General features: G+C 39.2%; 1 protein-coding gene across 1 annotated transcript; it reads right to left on the bottom strand.

Moving 5' to 3' along the window:
- Nucleotides 1–336: 336 nt before the first annotated feature.
- Nucleotides 337–14,408, bottom strand: LOC139935127 (pyruvate dehydrogenase phosphatase regulatory subunit, mitochondrial-like). Its single transcript, XM_071929596.1, has 17 exons — nt 14,274–14,408; nt 13,282–13,553; nt 12,761–12,894; nt 12,228–12,309; nt 11,289–11,452; nt 10,712–10,833; nt 10,196–10,316; nt 9,472–9,630; nt 8,552–8,676; nt 7,673–7,865; nt 6,916–7,077; nt 6,039–6,175; nt 5,027–5,175; nt 3,834–4,041; nt 3,261–3,350; nt 2,261–2,443; nt 337–1,378 (listed from the first exon to the last, which is right to left on the bottom strand). Exons 2-17 carry the CDS (start codon nt 13,527–13,529, stop codon nt 1,007–1,009), a joined length of 2,649 nt encoding a protein of 882 aa, XP_071785697.1. The 5' UTR covers nt 13,530–13,553; nt 14,274–14,408; the 3' UTR covers nt 337–1,006.
- Between the last annotated feature and the right edge of the window lie 280 nt (nt 14,409–14,688).

The raw sequence follows: 14,688 nt of genomic DNA, 5'->3' as shown, positions 1-14,688 counted from the left end.
TACAATTTTAGGGGATAAAAAGTGATATCTATTTTCCATAATAGCATTACTTCGAAGTGAAATGGTTTCTCAAAATGCAATATACATTCCAAAGCTGCTGCTGTAAGTTTTTATTGCCATAATCCAGTTTAAGAATAAAATTAAAAACTTCTTTTTACTGAAGAATTTGCATCAAGTTCTTTTCTAAGCGTTCATTCCCTTTCAACTGTATTATATTCTTGTAACTTATATTTTTATGGTATCTGGGGTCGATTTCACAAAGAGTTAGGACTCGTCTTATCTCAAGTTAGGACGAGTTGACTTAGTTAGGACAAGCAACTCGTCCTAACTTAGGATTAATCTTAAGGTCTGCATGCTACAGTGCAGGGTTGGGACTCGTCCTAGTCCCAATATTAGTCTTAAGTTAGGACGGGTTTTGTGAAATCGGCGGCAGGTCCTTGTTATGTAATAGCACCATAAGGACTTTGGAGTTGGGCACTTTATAAAATTCACTAGAATTATTTAGTATTACTTTTATAAGTACTTTTATTGTTCATATTGGTTTTTAAAAAAAGTTGTTTTATTTTTATTTCAATTAAATTACACTTTTAAGTGGAAGAAAAAGTAACACTTGATCTCATAAAACCAACATACAGCAACTGAAAACTTTATCCACAGCACACTCGCATCTGAGCCCAGGGCTGGATTTCAGAAAGAGTTAAGACAAGTCTTAAGTTAGGACGACTTAAGTTAGGACGAGTAACTCGTTCTTACTTAGGACTAGCCTTAAGTGTTTAATAACTCCTAGGACTAGTTCTAAGTTAGGACTATCTTTGTGAAATCAACCTCGGGTAAAACTTAGAATCAGGGAGTGAGAGCAATGGGTAAAACCCAGTGAAGAAACCACCAGTATTTCAGCAACAAAGGCGGTTGCCTCCATGCCCCCTGGTCATTGCCTCGGTGCCCTTGAAATGCTCCAGTAGAAATTTCTGTGACTTTCTTGTTTAGCTCCTTCTAATGGTTCATCTCAGCCAAGGCTTCCTTGTTTAGCTCCTAGTTGATATGGGTACAGACGAGCCTTTGCTTGAAAACGCTTGCCGCCAATATCGATCTCGTACTGTGCTTTATGAACAAAGTCCGACGTCACTTCCCTTAACTCACCGGTCGTCTCATCTTTATTCGTCAGCCAACCTAGGCATATCATCTTACCCTGTGTGGGGCCATAGCTACTACATGTGGTCATTCCGGCCAACTGACCATTACGATAAATTGGTTCTCTGCCCCATGGCCAAACTTCAGAGTCAATGTCAAGGTCTTCTAGGACGAAGCCGGCTAGTCGACGCTTCATGCCTTCCTCTCGCTGCTTCAAAAGTGCTGCCTTGCCGATAAACTCAACACCCTGATGTAAACATAAACAAGATAAACAAAACAGTCTCAATATAAACAAACAACAAACTGATTATTAACCTTAATAATTTCAAAACTGTAGAAAACAGAAGTGTGAGTTTCAAATCTACATAACATACAAGGTTTTTTTAAAGCCATTTCAAATAAAATTGCTGTCTCCAAAGAATTTGTTTAACGTTGTTTGTAAAATCGATTCCTTTTGACAATATTAATTTAAAAATATGCATTATATGTAATTAATCTTACTTAACTAAAAGAAGTTTTAATTTTGGTTTTTACCCATACACCGATGTGTGTTAGCACTGTATACTCAGTACTTTCCCGAGTCCTGTGAAAAAATATCACAGGCATGTTACTCGGGTGGGATTCGAACCCACGACCCTTGCAATTCTAGAGCAGTGTCTTACCAACTAGACTACCGAGGTTGCCCGGCAGCTAGAGGCAGTTCGAATCCTATGTTTTGGCAGCGGGTACCGCAACGATATATCAGATGTTAAATTTGCATCGGGGATAAAGATTATTAATTTTGGTTGCGGTACCCGCTGCCAAAACATAGGATTCGAACTGCCTCTAGCTGCCGGGCAACCTCGGTAGTCTAGTTGGTAAGACACTGCTCTAGAATTGCAAGGGTCGTGGGTTCGAATCCCACCCGAGTAACATGCCTGTGATATTTTTTCACAGGACTCGGGAAAGTACTGAGTATACAGTGCTAACACACATCGGTGTATGGGTAAAAACCAAAATTAATATTCTTTATCCCCGATGCAAATTTAAAAGAAGTTTGCTGTAACACCATGTGAATATTTCTTTTGAGTAGTGGTGGTTCTGAAAAGAACCGATGGTTAAAGTTTCAAATCCTACTTTCCAATCTTACTTTGTCAAACTTGACTCTCATTTCTCGTCCAATTTCAAACGGAGTTGTTGTCGAATCGAAATCTTCGCCCCAGTAGAAGTAAAACTTTTCGATTCTCAGCCATCGTAGTGCATAGTATCCAGCATTGGTTATACCAACGTCTTTTCCTGCGTCTAATAAGGCGTCATACACTTGAGTTGCATTCTGTGGTGGAACAAACAGCAATAAATACATTCTGAGTCGGTTCTTTGCTTGGACTGTGACAACTTGGCAACAAAAACTCTTGTAAGAAAAAGACATAACTGTACGATCATTTGTTCACATATAAAAATTAGCATTACTTATTGCACAAGCTCTGGTGTTTGAGTTAGGTTGCATTGTGTTGTTTTAAGTTAGGGTAAGGGTTAGGTTTAGCATTAATAATAATAATAATAATAATTGTGGCTTCTTATATAGTGCACATGTTTGTCACTCAGTGACACAGACATTCCTAGCTGTAACATACAGTATTTCCTACAAGATGTGTGACTACTTTTTTGAATTGTGAGACCTATTCCTTAGATAGCACCATATAATGTTTTACAAGGTACTGTGGCACAACACCAGGGCGAACTCCTTCTTTTGTCAATAAGTGCACTGGGTTATTTTACATGCGTTACATTTACAGTTAGTGCTTGTAATTTGGCCAGTGGATGTCAAGTTTCTATGTTTTTAACGTGGACAATAAAAAAATAATTCTATTCTATTCTATTCTACATAACACATGGGACCAACAGCTTAACGTCCCATCCAAAGGATGAAGCAATGGTTATGTGTCTTGCTTAAGGACACAAGTGTCACGGCTGGGGATTCGAACCCACACTCTGCTGATCAGAAACACCAGAGTATGAATTTGGTGCTCTTAACCGCTCGGCCACGACACTTCCACATTAATGTAAAGATTTTAGCAGGGTTAAAAGAGAACACAGTGATCAGGGCTAAATAAGTGTTTGAGTTAATTTATGTTGTGTTGATAACTTACTTCATTTGGTATATACAGCACCATACCATCCTCCCCTGCATGAGTTATAGTCATTGCCCTCACATTGGTAGCAAAGCCAATATTTATCTCCTGTTGTAACATTGATAGAAAGAACAAAACAAGATAATTTTTCAAAAGGTTTGAATGTTAACAGTATAGATAAATTATACATTTATTCATGGGACGCAGATGCGCTATGTTTTAGGTATTCCACGAGCGCGCGTGCGATAACGAATTTATCTTCAAGCAAACTTGACCCAAACACGCCCTTTTTGAGTTTCGGTTACTGCTTGTAAGCTGTGCGTTTTGCGAATAGCTTACAAAAGCACAATACGCGGAGTTAGAACACACAATACGCAGGGTGTGAAACGGGCGTGCGATATAAGTTTATATCACACCTCTTGTTGCTATGGATCGACCAATCAGAGTCAAGGATTCAAGCCTGCTTAAAGATAATATGTGCTGCGTTACCTGTAGGAATGATGTGTTTTGCATGGCGGGTGTTTCCATTTTGAAGTGTTGCACACTTCGCACGACAGACACATGGACTTAGGCCTTACTCACTACACATACCTTACAAACGAAAGGCTTGAAGTCGGCAGCTTTCAGAGACGTCGAGGTCAGACTCTGAAGAACATCTCTAGCTTTAGGACCCAAGACATTCAATCCAGCATACTGATTGGTTACATCCTTTAAGGTGACTGATCCATCAGACGGAAGATGCCTCTTGATCCAATGAAAACCTTTGATCCGCTGGATGGTTGGGGATATGATGAAGTATCTGCACCAAACACATCGACATTATTCATCAATTCATTGTAAAACTTCTAACCCCATTCACGTATTTCCACTTCACCGCTTATGTTTCACTTTAGTTACCTGTTCATGTTTGTTGTGTTGTCATTTAGCCTTCGAGAAAGACTCTGCTAGGGTCGAAACGTCAGGCCATTAACTATTTTTTGCATTGTAAAACTTGGAACCAAATCCACCCATCTCGATCGCTCTAGCCACCTCAAGGGAAGAGCTTAATTTATATGTCTTGTTTTTCTGTTAAATTGTTCTTTATTGTCGCGCCTTGAGCGCCTACTTGTGAGGTGGATATGTTCTGCTATACAAATGTTATATTATTATTATTACTATAGCTTCTCCGTGGTAGTAGAATAAAGAAAGACAGTACTCTAAGAACAAACTCTACCTGGCAAGTAGATACACACATGGTGCTAGGCCACCTAAAATAAAATTGTTGATCGTCCTTTTTTTTGGCGGATGGGGAGGGAGGGAGGTTTTTTTTTTTTGCCGAGTGTGAAATCAAGAATAAAGAAATCATCACAATCGCTATAAAACAGAGGGTTTGTGTGTTTTTGATGTTTTCAAAAGTTTTGTCAAACAAATTTAACTCCTAGGTGAAATTTTCTGTGAACTTTTTCAAACAACTAAGCACAGTGTAGCCCAAGTAAATATTTGAAGAATTGCTCTTGCTTTGCCAACATGAATAAAAACCTTTTTTAAACATCTTTTCAAACCTGTACATTTTGAAAAAAATATCAGCTGAAAAATCTGGGCAGTACCGGTAAAAGTATAAAGAGATATCCAAACATGGGGAAAAAAAAGGGAAAAAAAAGAAAATGGGGTCGGGAGTTTTGAACGGTCGGGCGGGGACGATCAACTCTTTTTTTTGTTTATGTGGCCTTACCGCAAACCAAATATATATTGATACCTCACCAATCCCCCATGCAATGCCTCAAATCCTATAAACTCTAACCTACCTATTAGTATCAATGCGTGCTATACTGCAGTCATTTTCATAACCTCCTCTATCGTTCAGCATTCCTGTATGGACTACACTACCAATGGGGCAATCCAGATCATTGGAGCACAGATACTGAAGTAACATGGTAGCTTCATTACCTGCAGACTACGAGCCAGAACAATCAGGCATCAGCAGGTTGACAGTTATTAAACCAATGCAAACAAAATGTGCACAAAGATGTATGGCCGAGTGAATAAAAAAAAACATGTTGCTCATCCCCGCCCACTCCGATTTTGGATGCAGCACAGATTTTTTTTTTTTTTTAATCGCTGTTAAAAAAGTTTCTTCCTTAATTCAGAATAGGAGACTTTCAGGACGCTTGGTGGCAGCAGACTTACCAGGTAAAATCCATTGTTCTCGGTAATGTGCGCAGGCTCAGAACTTTGACAACAGTAACAGTAGACATTTACCTGGTAAGTCTGCTGCCACCTAGCGTTCCAAAGTCTCCTATTTTTGCAGTTCGGTAAAAAAAATGTGGCTGCTTGCCCTTGGTAATTAATTAATAGTATGCTGTGGGCAACCCTGGTCCATGACTGGCAACCACAGCTTGCATTACATGCTCATGAAACCATGTTCAAACAACCAATTGTGAATTTATAAAAATTGTGAAAAAATATCTCTTATGATTAAGTAATTTGTTTACAACTATTTCAAAGTATTATATTTGAATAATCGTGTAATGAACATTGCTACAAACTGTGGCAATTGTTTTTAGTTTGCATTTATGGCTTTCCATAGTTTTCCAACTTTGGTTGGTTAAAACTCGGGCTGTGACAGAAGAATCTATATGTTATGGTGACCATCTTAGACATTATAGTAATTGGAAAATAGCAAATAACAAGGACCTCCCTCATAATTTTGTTTTAAAAGTCCAGACACTTTTAGGGGGAGGGAGGGGATATTGGAAAAATGTATAGTTTGTAAGCTTATGTAAATGTTGATAAATGTGAATGATTCCTAAGACTTACTCTGATTTCAAACTTTGTGAAAGCCGACATGTCCATTAAGGACACAGCTTCTCTACAAGCCCAGTACTCTGCCTTGACCAGATCAAACCATTGAGGTTTCAAGAATGTGCCTCGTTGCGTCTCCAGAGCAAACTCATCTGCAGAAAAAAATACAACCTTAGGTATGTCATATGAAATCCTTTAAATCCTTCTTTTGAGCAAGTTCGAGTGCGCACATTTAGTCGACTACTGGGCCCAATTTCATGGCTCTGCTTACCGCCGAATTCTGCGCTTACGATCGCGATTCCCCGCTTACGTGCAAGCGCCGAATTTCTGCGCTAGCCTTGTAAGCCTAGAATGCCTAGTAACGTGAAGAATGCCTAGCAACGCAGAAGCCCAAATTCCCCGCTAACCCGTGAAATACGCTTGCCGTAAGCACAGAATTCCCTGCTTCTGTAAGCGCCGATTCTGTGCTTACGGTAAGCAGAGCCATGAAATTGGGCCCAGACCAGCAACTAGGATGCGCAGTGACGCACTCAATCAAACAACTCGTTGACCATCGGTACCACGTAATTCAACACTCTATTGCCTTCCGTGTTTTACACATACACATGTTAGCATGAACCAAGCCCCATATTGTCTTTTGAAAATTACCAAATGTGTCCAGGGGTGGATTTCACAAAGAGTTAGGACTAGTCTAATCTCGAGTTAGGACGAGTTACTAGTCCTAACTTAGGACTAGTCCTAAGAGATATCAAAAACGTACAGCTAGAAATTTCCTAACTCTTTGTGAAATCGACCCCAGTGCCTTCAATGCCATGTCACTACTTCCAAGAACTTTCTGATTTTCACAATGTACCTCCATTTAGAGATATTGAAATAGAATGTAGTCACATACCTGTATCATCAGCATTCATGAACCACTTGGGTCGTTCAACTCCCATCCTCTCTCCAAATACAGCACCTGCTTGAGCTAACCTAGAGTAGAGGGGTGGGCAACGTAGCTTACGCCCAGTCCTGTAAGAGTAGTTACTTGGGTAACCTGTGCGGTAGCCAGCACCTAAGGAATCAAACCATATCACATCCTCTGTTTACGTATGTACTCAACATGGAATCAAAACAAATCAAATTAAATGACAATTCAGATTGAATGATTCAAAACTATTTGAATAGACCAATATCACAGTGCCGCCATCTTGAATTTCTCCATTGATATCAATGTTTCAAGCCGAGGCTGGAAGACCAAAATAGTCTGGTTCCTAATGGAAAAATGATTATTAGCATTCATTATTGTTTTGGGATACGAGGAACCTGACAAAGATGGAGGCAGCATGATAAAGGTCTATTGAATGAACAAAAAAAGTATTGATATATTGTACTACAAGTGACCGAACCTCCAACTCCAAATTGGTCTCTTTGAAAACAGACCCTCCCCATGAAATATTCCAATTGTATTCACGCATGCGTACAGAACCTATTGGTTGAAAAAACGCCATAGAGATGTGCACTACGCAGAAGCACAATCACGTCTGCGTCACGCAGCCATTATAACTGCATACAAAACAGCGCGATGTTCCCTCATTTTGCCAACCATTGCGCTATGTGCAATTTATATATTTCATGGGAAGGGTCTACTATTGTATAGTATAATTTACCTTCTATCTCAGTAACACGAGCTTGAAGAAATCTCTTGCTGTTATGGTGCGAGCCGAATCGTTTGACATCGACTGGCCAGAAATCCATGGAGGTATGACCGTTAACGATCAGCTCGGCCAGAAGACGACTAGCCCCACCAGCTAAGCTCAACCCCACAGAGTTGAAACCAGCGAGGATGTAATAATTACTGACCTGTTAATATAACACACAAAATTCCCTGGATTTGAAACAAATTAGAAAAAAGAAAAAAAACAGTTTTTGGATCAGTTTTGAGCTTCACTGAAAAATCAACATTACAGAATATTTGAGTTTCTTTTATTTGTACTTTCTTGGCAGTTTTCCCGCCTTTTATTTAAATCTTGTACATTCATCCGAATCACAATTTTATTTAAATTCCTGAATGTGTGTAGGGACGGTCTCTATTGTTTTGAAAGCTGGTCTGGTCTGTTCTGAAAGAAATAACACCCTTGTTGCACAATTTTGTGCACTTTCAGATGCCTAAAAAAGGCCAATAACCTCTTTCTCGGTAGTCTAGTTGGTAAGACACTGCTCTAGAATTGCAAGGGTTGTGAGTTCGAATCCCGCCCAAGTAACATGCCTGTGATTTTTTTCACAGGACTCGGGAAAGTACCGAGTATACAGTGCTAACACACATCGGTGATGGGTAAAAACCAAAATTAATAACCTCTTTCTCAAAAACTACGTTACTTCAGAGGGAGCCGTTTCTCACAATGTTTTTGTACTATCAACAGCTCTCCATTGCTCGTTACCAAGTAAGTTTTTATTATAGTAATTATTTCAAGTAATTACCAAAAGTGTCTAGTGCCTGTAAGAGAGCATGACAAGAATACTGAGGGTACTTGTTATGAAACACTTACCTCTGGAGCTTCCCCCATGATAAACTCCCCATCAGGTGTAAAACTCTCTGGACCATTAAAGAGTTGTTCAAATTGCACATCGGCTGCCGCCGGTACCCTGTGTAAGAAACCCTCCAACAGATGTCCTAGTTCAAACAAACCAATAGGGAAAATCAATTTGTTGAAGAAAAACTTTACTTTTACAAAGTGAAATCACAATTTTATTCATTATCAATTAATTTCTGTGGACAAATATTTTTGTTTAAAGAATTCGGGTACTTTTTTCAAAATGTCCATAGATTTACATTAAACGTACAGGCTTTGAAGATAATGTAGTTTTTGAGAAATGAGTAAAACAATGTAATGAAAGTATGTTTGTAAATGATTCAAATAATTTTCGTCTCATGAGACGAAAATTATTTTCATGACATTGTTTTAATCATTTCCCCAAAACTACAGCACCATATTTTCAGGGAAGCTTTCTACTATCATTATCTTCAAACTGTGTAAGTTCGGTGTAAATCTGTGGACATTGTGTTTTTTGTCCTACAAAAGTTACATAGACCCTTTAACCCTTATAGATTCAACCATACGTGGGATAAGAGAAAAATCAAATGGTCCTCATTGGGATTTAAACCCAAGACCCGCTGACATTCCGAGCAGATGCTCTACCAACTGAGCTATGAGGCACAGCGGTTAACTCCACCAGGTTTTCCCTAAGAACCACTTTTTTTCTCTCGGTGTTGCAAGGATGCACAACTGGGCAAAGTAACAACACATCTCATCCCATGTTTGGTTAAATTTCACTTCCATGGTGATAAGGCACTATAATAAATAATTGTTTGTGTTTATAGATTCAGTCATTTTACCTCTTTAAATATTTTGTTAAAATATTTTGATAATTTTTTCTAAGCACTACTTGCTTTTCTGAACAAACTTACGGAAATGATCCCAGTCTTCAGGAAGTTGAATGAATTCTGAGTCTGCTTTCATAGGATACGAATCAGTAAAGACAGGCTTTCCCTTCTGTGCATAACCTCCAAACAAAAGACCTTCTCCGTGTTCTTGAATATAGAGTAAACTGTCTGGATCTCGAACATCTAAAAAGAATAAATAAAATTGACCCAAATCAATAAATTACATCTACATCTTAATGATAGGTATACTAGTGGCTTCTTACATAGCGCTCATACCTGTCACTCGGTGACGCTCGTTAACATACAGTATTTTCCTGCAAGGTATGCGGGACTACGTTTGAATTATGAGACCTACTCCTTTTACATAGCACCATGTAATTGTTTACAAGGTGCTGTGGTGCAATATGCTGCCAATCAAACCAGGGGCGAACCCATCTCTTTTTCAATAGGTACTCTGGGTTATTTTACATGCAGTTCACAACACATGGGACCAACGGCTTTACGTCCCATCCGAAGGACGAAGCAATGGTTAAGTGTCTTGCTTAAGGACACAAGTGTCAAGGCTGGGGATTCGAACCCACACTCCGCTGATCAGAAACACCAGAGTTTGAACTCGGTGCTCTTAACCGCTAGGCCATGACACGCCACACACAATCTTTCCTCATTCTATCCTGTCTTGTGCCACTTTCCAATTCAGAGAATTTTATCTGAACCTTCAGTATTGAGGGCTCTACTATTCTCGACTTACATGGGCCTTTTCCATCTACAGATACATTCTTGATTGGTTTGGTGATAAGAAACTGTCTGGAGACTGCTTGGAGAGGTATTCCAACTTCTGGTGAACTAGCAAGACCAACATCACGGGCCCACTGTAATATGGAAAGTGGTTTAGAAATAAAACATTAAAATGAAAACAAAAAGTACAGACATTTCGTCAGCAAATCCCGCGAACTGACACACATGTAGATACCAGTCAAAAATTGCAATGGGAGAAAACATCATTTAAAAATCAATGGTTTAAAAAAAAAACAAGCTTTAGTTCAACATTCCAGGATATTTTAAACTAGTTTTCTTACAGTGGGGACTTGATGCTTTGAACTTCATATTGTATGCGGTGCATGGAAATTAGCGCAAAAAGGCATTTTCCATTTTCAGGAACTGACACCATCCAAGTGTTGGTGACGATTTGTATTATAAATAACCTAAATAAACTGATATGGTTTTCTTCTTCAAATACAAATCTCGCCACCCCCAGAATACTTACCATGCCAGCACAGTTGATGAACTTGTCACACTCAATGGTACCCCTGTCTGTTTGCACACTGGATACACGCCCATCAGTGGTTCCAACTCTGTCTATTCCAGTCCCCTCGATTATTGTCACACCTGAAATTAAGGTATATATCATATTGATTGCGAATGCGAAGCAAATTTTGACAGAAAATGGTTGTTTTTCCAGCTAATGTTTGGCAGGATTTGCAATTCGTAGCGAATTTGTGACTTCAAAATTTGAAACGCATTCGCATTTGCATTAGCAGGAAGTATGAACCAGACTTAAATTAGTCAAGAAAAATGAAGATGTGAAGTAGTCCTTATTTCATGGCTCTGCTTACGGTAAGCAAATAATCAGCGCTTACGGAAGCAGAGAATTCCGCACTTGCGTCAAACTTATTTCACAGACAAGCAGGGAATTTTGTGTGTACTCCCTGTTGCTAAACATTCTTTGCTTACACAGCTGGCGTAGAAATTCCGTGCTTGAAACAGTAAGCGGAGAATGGTGATCGTAAGCGCAGGATTGGTCGTTAAGCAGAACCATGACAATTGGGCCCTGGCTGACTCACCTTGGTTTCTAACAGCTTGAGCCAAAGCAAGACATCCTTGTTTTGCATCAATCCAAGCATCTTCTTTAATCAGTAGACCGCCCTCTATGTCATCAACACGCATCCATGGCAACAGTTTCTGGACATTACTGATTGGGAGTAGCTCAGTGTCTATACCCCAGACCCTGTAAGCACAGAACAATAATTACATAGGCCAGCTTGGTGAAATAGCGAATAAATGGCCCCTATTGAAGTACATTGTTGAGTAAAAGCTCTGAATGCACTATGTGCTTGTTGTGAGGGAACTACATAATCATCTGTTTTCTTAGAGTGTACTATTTTGTGTTACTTCTGGCAAGGACACTATAGTGCCTGTAAAAATGATAAATTCTGATGATTTTTACCAGTTTGTTTTCTGTTGAAAATTGTTAATCATGGAATAGTGTGATGACCCAGCCTTTATTACATGGTAATGACCTTTTGGTGTGACTGGTCGCTGTTAATAGACCTCCACTAACACAGGGGCCGGCCACCAACCCCGGTCATTACCACACAGTGAAGACCGGCTCATCACACTGTTATTCCCATACAAATGGGGGACTTTTGGGACGCTTGGTGGCAGCAGACTTACCAGGTAAAATCCATTGTTCTCGGTAATGCGCGCATGCCCAGAACTACGTCAACAATGGAAATTTACCTGGTAAGTCTGCTGCCACCTAGCGCCTCAAAGTCTCCCATTGAGCAATGAGCTAGTTCGGGTGAGCGACTAGACTTTACCAAAAACTGACCTCGAAGTGACTGTAGGCGACCCTGCTCCAGTACATGGTTCGATATGATCAATCTCCCCACACTCTATGGTTTCTGGTTAGTCCAGTCGGTCTAGTCGAGTCTAGTCACCACCCGAACTTGCTCAATGATTTTTCACAGATGTTTACTAAAAAAATACATATCACTACTTACTGTGCTTTTGAATGTCTTTTTTGTAGGTCTATCATGAGATCTTTAGTTTGTGCAATAAACATGCTACCACATCGTCGTAAACCTACAGGAATTCAATTAAAGATTCCAACAGAAACTAGTGTTTTAGTTTTAAATTATGTTTCTATCATAGTTTCCTTCATAAAGCTACACACTACACCAGACAAAATTATGTGCTATTATTACTGCAATGACCTATACAAGAGATCCACAATTGTTGAAGTTTTATTTCTGCACTTGGTCTAAATTTTGATGCGTTTTTTTGTATATGCAAGTCGCCTGACACACAAGGCCTGAAGGCCACTTCAAGGTGTGGGCTACAATTATTTTTTCCAGAGGCCATTGCCACCTACTCTTGGGGCTGAAACAGGGTTACCCCTTTCACAGTCCATACGGATGTAGGCTTGGGTATCTTCAGTTCGAAGCCTAGCCGGTAGAGCAGAAAGCACTACCTCCCCAATTTAAGTGCGTGGATGAACTTTGTAATATCTCCCAAGCTAGAAGGAACTACTTACCCGTCTTTATTCCAGTTTCAACTTCTAAATCTTCATATAGTTTGCAGCTCATTTTGGCCAGAACGGTGTTGAAATGGGACTTCTTGAGTATGCCCAGCAAACCTACTGCATGCCATGTTGTGCCACTCGTCAGCCTAGAGAAAACAGTCAACAATTTAAACAAATGGAGTTTAACAAATATTTCAATAATGCGGTCTCCAACACTCTGCAATTCACAACCAACTACAATAGGTGTGAAGTACTCATTCATCAATAGAACAATTATTGACTGGAACCACCTGGAAGAAAACATCATTCAAGTTGAGTCCGTCGACTCCTTCAAATCCCTCCTTAGTCATAATCCTATCTCCTCCGAATAAACAAACAAACAAATACACCAACCCTCTCTCTCCCCCGTTGCGTTTATGCCAATTATGGTTTTTGCAGTGTACAGATTCAGACAAAAATACAGAATCCAAATACAGCAAAATGTACAAGAACTTGAGAGAACAAGAACTTGAGATTGAAGACGATTAACTTACTTTCCTTGTTCCAAGAGAACAACATCTGTCAATCCCAGTTTAGAGAGGTGATATGCAACGCCTAATCCAGCAATCCCTCCACCACATATGACGACCTGAGCATGTTTGGGTAGAGCAGGGGTACTCTCTGTGTGGTCCTGAGAGTAGGCACATCTACAGCATCTTGGTAGATAGCGTGTCCGTTGGATATTGCTGTATCGATGGCTTACTACTAGGTGTTTAATACCTTGGTGGGTGGCTCGGAACATGTTTCTTCAAGTGTGCTTAACCTCCTGTATAGCATGGGCATGATAAAAATCATTCAATTAAAATGGTCATTCAATGACATCAAGAAATCACACTCATGCACAACTCAATCAAATCAATAAGAAGAAACCTAGATTTGTCGTCTGTCTTCAAGTTACATTTAAAGACATGTCACAAATAATTTCTTAAGAGTCTTATTATTGGATTTTCGTGAGTTGTGCATCAGCATAGGTGTGTTTTCTAAAAAATAAAATAAATAGCAAAACTTTTTTTTTAAGGAGTGTCCGTTTTCCCATCGGCCCTCCGATCCACTTTTATTTCCATGAGTTTTTAAAAGTTCTTTGGGTTGCTTGTGATGTGCTGAAACTTTGTCAAGAAAATTGTTTTGCTTTTTGGTATTTATTTTTAACTAATAAATATTTTTAAGATCAATGGATGGTGTATTTTCTATTTCTTGCCTTGTTGAGATGTTGAGTGACTGTAAAATCAGTCACTGTCCATATTTACAAGCATGTCTTTCTATGCTTATTTGTATAAGGATTGAAAATGGTGTGAATTTATTAAATTGAATAACTATTATGAGAGGTTGACAATATGGATGGAAAAACTTCCCGTGGTGGGTGTGGTGTACGTGTGTTTCGCGACGGATCCAGTCCAATCTGTCCGGAAACTGGACACAGAAAGTTGAATCTAAAACACTCATTCAAATCATCCAAGTTAGAACTAATATACAGAAAAAACTTAACCTGTGAAAATCTAGAGATGTGAACATCAATTCCAGCTTTCACTCTTCTGCAACTTCATCCATCTTGGTCATCAAAATATTGAATTTCCTTCACACTCAGATCAAAGCCGTCGCTTCCATTGCGTTTTGTGTTTTGATGAAGTGGAACCCGACTACTTAAGAATTGTCAACGTTATATAAGCGAATACAAAAATCTGTCTTCTGGGGACAATACTTGTTTCTGTACATATTTTGCATACTGAAAAAAATGAAGCAAAAGTTTGAAAGATTTAAAGGCGGGCCCGGGTGGGGGGGGGGGATTCGCAAAACTTAAAGTTTATATAAATTTTAGGAACAATCTTCTACAAAAAAAATTCTGTGTTAACTGTTATTGAAGGTCAATAAAATAAATATTTAAAAAAAATACCGAAAAGTTT

The sequence above is a fragment of the Asterias amurensis genome, chromosome 3, assembly GCF_032118995.1.
Source record: "Asterias amurensis chromosome 3, ASM3211899v1".
Classification (NCBI taxonomy): domain Eukaryota; kingdom Metazoa; phylum Echinodermata; class Asteroidea; order Forcipulatida; family Asteriidae; genus Asterias; species Asterias amurensis.
This window is presented reverse-complemented; position numbering and strand designations above follow the sequence as displayed.

Excerpts from the sequence above, each read along its gene's own strand:
- LOC139935127 (XM_071929596.1), bottom strand. The coding sequence starts at position 13,529 with ATGTTCCGAGCCACCCACCAAGGTATTAAACACCTAGTAGTAAGCCAT. Across the intron at positions 11,453-12,227 it reads AAAAGACATTCAAAAGCACA|GGTCTGGGGTATAGACACTG; the intron begins GTAAGTAGTGAT and ends CTGTGCTTACAG. Across the intron at positions 1,379-2,260 it reads TGAGAGTCAAGTTTGACAAA|GGTGTTGAGTTTATCGGCAA; the intron begins GTAAGATTGGAA and ends TGTTTACATCAG.